Raw genomic sequence first — 11,288 nt, 5'->3', positions numbered from 1 at the left:
TTGACCCTTTGCCCTTTCGATATATTTTTCGATATGATAGAAAATGAAAAATTTTTCACAACGGTAGATTTTTTACTTAAAAAAAGAATTTTCATTAATTTAATAGCACAGTCTTATAAGGCATAAAAAGCCATTTAATTTTTATTATAAACATTTTTTTATATCTACTATAGTTTTAAAGATATACAGGGAAATAGGGTACACTTATCTTCATTCAAGGGCTGTTTTCACCCCGAAGAACCGAAATTGGGTCCCCTACAAACCCACAAAGTTTCAAAAAAATCGGACACCTCGGGTTACCGAAGTTCCCTTGTGAGTGCGGGCTAACTGAACTATTCAGACCACGAAGGGTTAACACGTTGACTGCCGCGCGCATTTTACCTGGTTTGCCCATGGCGCCAACATGAATTTTTTATTACGCGACGCCGGTCACCGGTGACCCGCAACGGCGCTGCAGCCAAGTCGAGTGCCGGTCACCGGTGACCCCCATGGCAGTCGACGTGTTAACAAACGTGAAAATGCACAAACGTCAATCTCAATATGCAGAAGACCTTAGAAGAAACACGCGAAAACACTCGAACAGATCGAGACACGATTTACAAACCCCGGAAATCTTTTGTTTCACAGCACTGGCGGCTCTCGCTGGTAGCCAATTACGAACCAGCAACACGAACAGGCAACAGCCAGCGGCGAACAATCAGACGCACGAGATGTCGGTGCCGAACGAGCTGATCGGCTGCATCATCGGCAAAGGTGGCACCAAGATCGCGGAGATACGCCAGATCTCCGGCGCAATGATCAGAATCAGCAACTGCGAGGAGAGAGAGGGCGGCGCCACCGATCGTACGATCACTATAACCGGAAATCCGGACGCTGTGGCATTGGCACAGTATCTCATCAACATGAGGTGAGTACTGTGGCGCCGGAGTTTGATGTCGCTCCGGTTTCTGCCCGCCGTGTATCGAAAGAAAAACAACGATCCACGGGGAACGTTGGATACGTGAAAATAATTACAGTACAGGATGTTTCAAACGCGTGTTCGTAATTAGATGGAAGTAACTTTCGTTGGACAAAGCAGAATCGACGATGTATCGTTGAATTTACCGGTAAAGTCGATACGTGTTGTTTCTCAGAGATATAAATTGTAATTTTTATTTCATTTCGCGACGACGGTAGATTTAGGATCGATTTGACCTTCTCGCTGCGAAGAGAGTGTACAGGGTGGATCTTTTAAATGTAGCTACTCGTTCACGAGAAGCGTACACGTACGCCTGTATGATACTGTAATTTATTAGAAGGTGATTTTGAAGTAACTACTTGTTTAAAAAGAGCGTGCACATACGCCTGTGTAATACTGCAATTTATTAGAAAGAGCGTGCACATACGCCCGTGTAATACTGCGATTTATTAGAAATTTGAAGGAATTAGAAATTTCACTTCCACGAGACAGTTGATTTTGCCTTCGTTCTTATCTCACCATTGAATACCAAGTGCACAGCGAGAAATTTTTATCTCGAGCGTTCTGTAGCGAAAGGGTTAATTCAGCACGAAGATCCTTCGTCTATCGTATTACGATTAATCTTTAGAGGGTCGTGTTTTTTCCATTGGAAAATTCATACTTATAAACAACCTACATGCGTCCAAGTTTGTGTTTACGGCCCTCTAAACGTTAAAGGGGTAACTTTCATACTGAAAACAATCACAACGTGTTTTACCCGGTACAATCTCCGCGACATTTCGTCACATTCGCCAGTAATTCTCAACAAGTCCTCCGAAATTCTCCATGTAAATACAGAAACACCTTTTCTGAAACAGCCTGTAACGGATCGTCCAACGTTCCCTCCGATCAGATTCATGTTTTCTCTCTGTTCTCGAGGAGATATTGTTCTAAGAATTCTTCCATTGTTCCCTATATCGGTTACATGTCGAACTCGTCCCGGCTACGTTTTGCGATTAATCGCGACACATCACCACCCACCACCCACCCACCACCACCCTTGAAGAAGAAAAAAAAAAAAGAGTCCCATATTTAACTGTACTCTAATAGTATTCTTTCTTTCTCCGAATCAGATCCGAAAGATCGTCGGATCTTGTGTGATAAATGTCGCCGGTGTAGTAACGTTTATTTATTTATTCTTTTTTTCACACTGTACATCCCCGAACCAGCCCCCGTTTAACGAAAACCCCGCCCACAACCCACCGAAAAACAACAAAACCCCGATTCGCCTGTTTTTTGTGTTATACTCGTTCCTCCCGTAATTGACCTTTCTTAGCCTTTTCGGTGTTCTCGAAGGTGATCTCGGCGAGACTAAAAGGGAAATTAGTCGAATTGCCGTGATCGCGACACACCTCCCATTATCTCATGTTTGTTAATTGTTACTGTTGTCTCTGGCGGCGACGTGCTGGTTTCGAATAACTCGGGCGCAACAGAAATTCCTCTGTACTATCTTATCTGATCCTTCGAAAGCATCTTCAATTTCACGTCCAATCGCATTGTTGCAACGTTTTTCTGTATACCGATTCTCCGTGTACAGACCAGGAAAGAGAAAGAAATGCACACCTGTTTCGTTACGTACAGAAGGTGTAGAGGAATCGGTAAGTTTCCGCTGTGTGAAAAAATTTCATCGACGAGGAGGAAAAATTGTTTCGGGGATGAGAGAGAGAGAGAAAAGGGGGTTGTTTGACCGGCGCGTCGACGCCAGATTGAAGTGAAATACCGTGAAAGAGGTGGCGGTGCCGGCGGCTCGGTGTGTTTTCTGGGCGGGAAAATGGTTCGCACGATTGATAGACAATAATGGATGTTTGTTAACGGAGGGAAAGCCTCGTTGAACTTTGCGTGGAAAACGCGTTGCCGCGGAGCTGCCACCTCTCGGTTCTCTCGTAGCGAGAAACAGGTGAGGAAAAGAGTTTTCGTAGTGAAGTAAGGTTACATAGCCAGAGAAGACGTCGCAGCGACCGCGAACAGAGGGATCCTCTCGCCGCCCGTTCTACACGCGGAGTTCTCCGGAAGACATCTTCGTCTGCCCACGACGGAAGAGGATATCTTAATCCTTTGTTTCCAGGTCCTGCTTTCCAGGTCCAGTACCCTGAGTATCCTGCAGACACAACTCCGCTCAACATCTGTTTCCTATATTGTCGCTGGCTGTCCTTTCAAGCAAAAAAAAAAAAAAGAGAAAAAAAACAAGAGATTTCTTTGGGGGAAAATATATATTATCGATATATATATATACCAATCACGATGACAGATACGACACGTTTAGTCGAACGATTCCAGCAACTGTTTGTCGGTCCGTTTATAATTAGACGAGTTTTTTCATCCCCGAGAGTATCCTGCATATATATATATTATATACAGCAATTTATGCATCACTACAGTATTCCTTTTGTTTTTTTTTTTTTTTTTTTTTTAACAAATCCACCCTACTGATATTGTTCGGTTCTCGACGATCCAGAGTTTCTTTTTCTCGATCGAGATCGCTCCTGGCGAAGGATCTTTTTCAATTTCATTGTTATTTTGAATAGTGATCGATGAAAGTTTCGTTTCGGGAGATTAATCGTGTGTTTCATTGGAGAACCTTGAGAGTCAGAGAATATCAGCCAAATTGCAAAGGAAAAATATCTTTTCATTGCTAAAAAAAAATAGCCAAATTGCAAAGGAAAAGTATGTTTTCATTGGTAAAAAAGAATTGCCAAAATTGTGAAAGGGAAAAATATATTTTCATTGCTAAAAAACACTTTGTAATAGATTTTCTGAAAAACTCAGGTTTGTTAATTGTAGCAGACCGACGATATCATTGAAATTCGATTAAAATGTGACAATTAAGGTGTTTAAAAAAAATTCAGTGTCGCCTAAATTATCGTCTATCGAAGAATCATCTGTGAACGAAGCGTTTCACTGCGTTCCTTAAATTTTACTTCGCCAGGAGTATCTCTTAGTCGCATCTTTAATATTTTAATTTTTACATTTCCTCGCTGCTGATCATTGCGTCTTATTGAAACAGTGAACGTCCACGGATGCAGTTCTGTTTGTCCCCCGTTTATAATATATACATGTAGTTATCGTGCTATGGGACTAATATACATCTTACAATAATTCTTTATGGCGACACTCTCGAAAAAACCGATAAAGAAGAACAGAAAAAAAAAAGAAAATAGAAAAGAACGATTTACTAACGTAGTCGTCGACGAGATTCGAGACGGTCGAAAAACGCGTTCGATGAAAAAGTAAAACAATCGCCAAAGAAAAGAAAAAAAAGAACCCCCCGTCTTATTCATCCCCCAAATTCGAAATAGCACGAGAAAAATACGAACCGAGTGTCCAGTAAATTGATATATTTAACCGCCATTGAACGCGGGATCGTAACCCCTTTTCACACTGTTTCTTCCACCTTTTTACAAATTTATAATCCATATTATATTTTATTCCAGATTGTCACTCATATATATTTTATACTACTGCATTTGAAAATAGCGACCGAGTATATATATATAAACACACATATATATATATATATATCTCACCATACATCCCCAACCGCCCCCCAAAAAAGAGAAAAAAAAAAGAATTGTTTACTTCTTGTACCTGTTCACAAACTTGGTCGTCATAATTATTACGTATCGTGTTATCATTCCCCTGCAGCACTCCCGTGGCTAAGACCTGCACTCTGCCGCGTCCAATCCCGTTTCCTGTCCGGTCGCGCGTTTTGATATACGAGCCAATTACGATTTGCTAAATCAGCGTTCTATCTGTATCTATATGTATATCGTTTACATCGGCAGACTGTCTCGCACAGTTTCTGATAATATCGTTCGTTCACGCGGCGGAGTGCAAGTGCCGAGCCCCGTTTAGTTTGATTTCCGCTTTTCAGTGAAAGCTCGCAGAGCCATGCTACGTTCGATCCGCTTCCGCCAAAAAAAAAAGAAAAAGAAAAAGTATCCTTGATACGATACCGAAATTCAAGAAGAGACGACATATATTGCTTCACACAAAAAAAAAAGAAAATCACATCGCTACTTTTATATCCTCCAGAAGTATATATCCTGTGTCGCTTTGTTTTTTTGTTTTTATTTTTTCTTCTGTACCAGAATCGAGAACTCTCTGTCTTGTGTGTGTCATGCGCAAACGGATTATGGCTCTGCTGAGCCGGAGAGGAATGGCTGTCGTGTATTCGTGAAAATTTCGATTAGAAGGTTTCAATATTTGGAAATTTTGCTAAAATTTCTATTTTGCCCGCGAGATATCCGTTTCGTTAACGAGTACACGTGCCATTTTCGACGGCTAAGAACTCCCCGCAGCGCGCCAACCGGCGTCAGGACGTCGTTCCACTTGATCCTCGAGGCTTCATCGTGTACGCGACCGACAAAACGTGACCGTGCTGAGTCGAAAAACGACGCCAGACGGTGGAACGGTCGTGTGTGGTCGGTCCACGGTGTCTCTCTCTCGTTGCCCTTCTGGAGCACGTCCCGACGCCGGGAAAACTCTTCCCCCACACGCCCTAGCCCCCCGAAAGCCCACGAACAACCACGTAGCCGGTGTACGTGAGAGTATCACGCTCCATAGAACACACCTGTGGCATAACTCTCTCTGTGAAGCCTGTTGAAAACCTTTTTGCGACTCGATGTCTTTTCTTTCTTTACTTTTTTTTTTTTTTTCTAACTCTCATCCAATATATATCACACTTAGCGACCACCACCACCACCACCACTGTCAACCACGTTCTCTGTCAAATCTATCTCTCTGTTTAATCGATGTAACAACATTCTTTTTCTATCTGTCTTCTCGTTTCACCTTTCATTTCCTATCTATCTTCTTTCTTTTCTTCATCTTCTTCTCTCTGTTCATTTATCAAACACACAGAAACACAGTATCTGATAATTAAAAACAAAAGAAGCCACACGATATACGTACCATATCTCCATACCTTAAAAGGGAAACCGACCACGAAAAATAGCGAGGGAGTCGTTGGTGTAGCGCGCCAAAGCTCCAGCCTGCCAACCCGAGGGTCGCGGGTTCGATTCCCCGTCGTTTGGGTCCCTCAAAATTTTTCCGTCGGTTCCTGCATATATTGCCGTTCAAATACCCACCTCTCACTCGTACACACCGTATTCGGCAAATACAAAATCACACACCACGCCACCTTACACAAAAAAAAAAAAAAATACTACTGTTTTTATACGAGAGGAACGTTCCCACCCTCACCTTTTTACATTTTGTGTCTTTTCCCCAGTGTTGAACTGCAGAAAGCTAACCTAGAGGCCCAAAATACCCAAACCCCTGGCAGCGGTACCACTCCCGGGGCATCCGGGGCCAGTGCTTCTCCCTCTACCACCACTACCACTGCCTCTCCCTTGGCCAGCGCCATTCCCTTGGCTCAGCTGCTAAGCAAGCCAGGCGCCCTCAACGCCCTATCTAGCCTCACCGCCCTCGGCGGACTCACGGAATTGCTAGGTGGTGCTGCTGGCGCGGCTGCATCCGCGCTTCCGGTCCAGACAACCGGCGTGCACCGGTCGCACAAGTTCACGCCGAGGCTACGTAGCCCTGGCGCACCGGGAGCCACCGACAGCAGCAAATTCAAATCCGAGCGCACCAAGTACAACCCGTACTGAGCCAGTGACGGACAGCCAACGGAGAGACGCGACAGGGAGATCATTACACGTACATGCATTACTCATCACCACCACAATTACCACCACCGCCACTATGATCATACATACACGGAACACGACGAGATTTACATCGGAGAAAAGTGCGTACGGACGCCAGGGTAGCGCGAGTCCGGGGATCAAGACTTGGCCGAGGATCGGACCAAACAACCGAAACCTGATTTATTCACATGGACGACACACACACACGCCTGATAGACCGTTTCACGCGTTTACCACGTTCGTATATGTTTTAATCGAGGGTGAGAGAGGACAAAGAGAAGATTCTTTGTCGCGGCTCGAACCTTTGTTTTTTTTCTTCTTCATTGTTTCTTAACATGTTGTTTTCTTTTTTTTTTTTTTTCGTAATTTTGATATTATTGTCTTTTTGGAAGGGAACTTTTTTACACGGGCCAGATCCGACGCTAAGTCTTTTCGGACATTCACACGGAGCGCGACACGTCCACCGAGCCTGGGGAAACTTTGGTCATATACATGTGTTAGCTCGTCGACGATGGAAATTCTACTCTGTTTTTCGTTTCTATCCTTCGCGTGTTTTACCCGGAATTTTTTTTCCTAATCGTTGATAGTAGTAAGCAGCGTTCGGCTGTCTGTATTTCCTTTTTCGAGAATTCTAGTATCGCGTTTTGATACCGTACGGCTTTTTTATAATATATATATATAAATATATATGTATACATATAATATGTATATGATACAGTTTACGATGATGAATTATTAATTGATTAATGTTTGAAGCAGAAAATGAAAAGAAGCTCTTCTCATACTAGCTTTAGGGGATTCCGATGTAATTTTTTCTTGTAGCTGTATAGCCGACCACTTGAATTCAGAAAGAGAGAGAAACGAGGCGAGTGTGCGGGCAAACGATTTTGTAGAGAAAGAGAGATACGGCAAAACGAGAAAAAAAAATGAATAAAATAAAGGCAGCGTGAGTGTGTATGTGTGTGTGTGTGTGTGAGAGAGAGAGAGAGAGAGAAAATGAGAGTGTGAGATTTATATGTTATTACGATTCATCTTTTCTTTATTTTTCAATTATGTCTTTAACTTTACACGTGGAAGAAAATCGAGGGAGAGAATGAGCGCGCGGTGTGAGAGAGAGTTGAGAATGAGAGGGAGAGAAAACTCGAGAAGCTGAAAATGGCCTGTTTTAGATGCACCGTGTACACGTAATCATGTAATCGTGCTTTAAAAGAAAAGTAACGACACCGGACGCTTGCTCCGGAGGTGTTTCGTCGCGACGATAAGACAGAGAAGAGAGGTGTTTAGCGAAGGAGAAAGAGATGAGAACAGTTTTTGAGGAATAATCGCAGAGAGCTTATCGCGAGAAGTACCTCGAACCGAGGTAACGCGCGCGTTTTCAATGGGCGTCGGTGATCATAGAGAAGACATTGTATTCGCTAGATATACGAGTAAACGAGAGAAGATAAAGCAAAAAACGGAAAAAAAAGAGTAATAAAATAATCGATCGATTTACCGATAGTGGTCGTTTTATTGTAACGATAATGATGATAATTATATACGAATAAAGCAGAACAGTAATCATATTCGCGAGAAGAAACGCGGCTCGATTATATGTGTATATGTATATATAGATTTACATGTGTATATATATATATATACATGTATGTAGAGAGAGAGAGAGAGAAGAAAGTAACGATTCTCCCAGCGAGTTCAGAATTAAATTAGCGTTAATGAAAGAAAAAAAAAATAAATAAAAAATAAAAACTAACATTTTAGATACGTATACGTATTAAACACTTGTTCACACTTAATACACGCCCACACAAGCATTGCATATACAAAGACACACAGACACGTGTACATGTACATGAGGTATAAAAGAATAGACAGAAAGATCGTGTTTACTTTTTTGTTCGCCTTCGACCAAGAGTGACGAAGTCGTTGATCGTTGCCTCGCCGATCGTCTTTTCTTCCCGAGTTCCGTGCGTGCGTGTGAGTGTGACTCGAGGGAGTTTAGAGAGACCCGGGAATACGAACGAATTGTGCGAGGTTTGTAGTAATTATAATCGTATCCGGAGAATCTCGACGGAGAAGGGAGGAAAAGACGCCCGGTCGAACGAGAACTCGTCGATCTTTTTTTCTTTTTAAACGACGATCGGTTGCGTAGGAGCTCCCAGATCGATGTTTGTGTGCTCAATTTCTAGTTCGTAGCGAGAAAAAGCGAGAGAGAAAGAGGGGAGACACCTTTGCATAGAGATCGAGAGCGGGTGTAGATTTACGATCGTCGGGTGATAGATCGCTCGTACACGCATCATCGTGATCACGAATCATCTGAGAGGAAAACACTCGTCACTAAAAGTTGAGTAACTCCCGTGTTCGAATATATATATATATCATTGTGTAAAAATAAGGAGGAATTTTTTGCTACTTGGAGATCTCTTTTCCTAGATCATTTTTGTTTTTTTTTTTTAATTGTATTTTACATATAACATAGAAAACGTTCTTTGCCTGTGGTGAGATCCATAGAACGCGTTGAAAAGTAAACGTTTAAGATAAAAGACTTAGATTATACTGAATATATCAATTCTCGAGGGAAAAAGAAGAATCGATCGTCGATCGATGAATTTGGATGAATCGTGGACACGATAGTGTTAGCCCGTAGAGTAACGAATACTTCATATTGCGTTTCACATTCTGTATACCGTATAGTCTCGCCCCATAAATATATAGATATATACGTGTGTGTGTATGTACGTATATACGAGTATATCCGTATGTATACACACATATGTATTTGGTTCTCTCTTGGAGACAATAATGATTTCTCACGTTGACGGCGATTTTCGTGAAAAATCGATGATGAAACAAAGATTCTGTAAAGCGCGAGAGAAAGAGAGAGAGAGAGAGAGAGAGAGCGAGTGCAAAGAAATACAAAAAAAAAACAATGAGAGAGAGACAGAATGAACGAGAAAGGTGCAACGATGAGAACTTTAAATCGATTCTTTTTTTCTCTCATCGTGTCGAGCGAGTAAAAAAAGAAAAAAGGGAGGTTAACGAGAATATATCAAGATTCAAAGAGTATACACACAGGATTTTGTAGGTAATGTTAGTCTTCAATTGTATGTTGGTCTCTTATAAACGATGTCGCAGAGCTTGTGTGCTTAACAAGACATTAGCTACCCTGTATCTCACCTTGTTAAATAAAGCTAGGCGTGTTTAATACAAAAAGAAAAAAGAGAAAAAACAAACAAACCTGACGAAAACAAAAAAAAAAAGAAACACTTCGATGAGCAAAAAACGGGAAACACACACGGGGGTAAAAAGGAAAAGACGATCAACTGTATATTTTGGTTTACCTTTTTGGAAGGAAACGAGGTCACGCAATGCGCTATTATTACTTTATCGTTGTTGGAGTGAAATTGTTGTATTTTTGAGAATAGAAGAGTGTTTTTTTTTTCTTCTTTTTCTCTAAAGGAGGAGGGTTAAAGAGAGAATATTCTCGGGTGGAAAATACGCGCGCGTTGCTTTTGCGCCCAGTACTCTCTCGTTATTTATACGTTTCCATCGATCCAGCCTCCTCATCCTCTCCTCCCTGGAGAGGAGAGACTAATTCTGTAGTACCTTGCGCGACCACGTTTCTGGTATGCTGCATTTTATTGTTGCTACCTCCTTTTAGAAACGAGCCTCGACGAAAGCTAGCCGCGGCTTTCGTGGAACGCTAGGCTCGAGGATCCGCGACAAATCGAACGATACGGGATCTCGGGAGATTCGAGAATGGGGACCTGCGACAGTGGTGTGTGTTGGGAGAAGGATCATGAAAAAAAGAAACGGGGAAAGAAATGTAGCTTGTGTTAGGTGATTTGTAATTGGGATTAGGCGGTAGTGAGTTTGTTTTGTTGCTTCTTTTGGATACTTGGAGAGTTGGGTACATTTTATTTGGTATGTTGAGTGGAGAAGAATGGGTGCTTAAGGGATTTGCAGTTAGCGATTTAGTATTAAATTTCCAAAATTTGGTTTAGAAGCAAATTTTAACAATGTTTGTAAATAAATTGTGAGTCATGCTACGAACCATTAATTAGGTAAATTCTATTTGGCATATTGAGTGAAAAAGAATGAATACCAAAAGATCGAAATATTGACAAAATTAGCAATTACTCCAAAATTTCGTTCAGAAACAGACAAATTTTGAAAATCTTTCTAAATAAATCACGAATTACATTACCGATCATTAAAAGTGCGAATAATTGCTCACATTTACATTCTTAAAATTTTCCTCCAAGAAAGGTTGATTGAAATCGAAAAACGACTAAAACTTCCAAACTCACAACAGACACACCAATATCACGAATCTCCCTCGGACCTCGAAATTATCCCCTATCAATCGATTTGAGCCGAATCCAGCCAAGAACGACCACCGATCGATAGAAAACGAAATCTCGGTGAACGGTGAAATATTTTTTCTTCCTCATTTTTCAAGGCAGAATACAAAAAAAAAGAACAGAATTACGATAAACAGTAAATGTAAGATTGTCGCGTGTCCTGTTCACGCAGAGCGTTCCTCTGTTTGCTACCCTCCTCGTTGCAATCGACATCAATCGCAGCGGTGTCTCTCGCGTGTTGTAGCACAGACGAAAACATCTCTGTGTACACAATATATCTATCTA

The 11,288-nt window shown here is 41.7% G+C and overlaps 1 protein-coding gene across 4 annotated transcripts in view; it reads left to right on the top strand.

The window, feature by feature from the left end:
- The window catches only part of LOC108577664 (poly(rC)-binding protein 3), a 181,617-nt gene that overhangs the window by 165,823 nt on the left and 4,506 nt on the right, over positions 1–11,288 (top strand). For 3 of the 4 annotated variants that reach the window (XM_017940852.1, XM_017940853.1, XM_017940851.1), the window contains 2 exons: positions 628–907; positions 6,228–7,220. In XM_017940852.1, the coding sequence (XP_017796341.1) occupies positions 628–907; positions 6,228–6,606 (659 nt within the window). In that variant the 3' untranslated portion in view covers positions 6,607–7,220. Of the gene's footprint in view, positions 1–627; positions 908–6,227; positions 7,221–11,288 lie in introns of those variants that run through there. The other variant, XM_017940854.1, reaches the window with a different exon arrangement.

Source organism: Habropoda laboriosa, unplaced genomic scaffold (genome assembly GCF_001263275.1).
Source record: "Habropoda laboriosa isolate 0110345459 unplaced genomic scaffold, ASM126327v1 scaffold718, whole genome shotgun sequence".
NCBI lineage: Eukaryota > Metazoa > Arthropoda > Insecta > Hymenoptera > Apidae > Habropoda > Habropoda laboriosa.
Note: the sequence above shows the minus strand (reverse complement) of the source record. Positions and strands in the feature narration are given on the sequence as shown.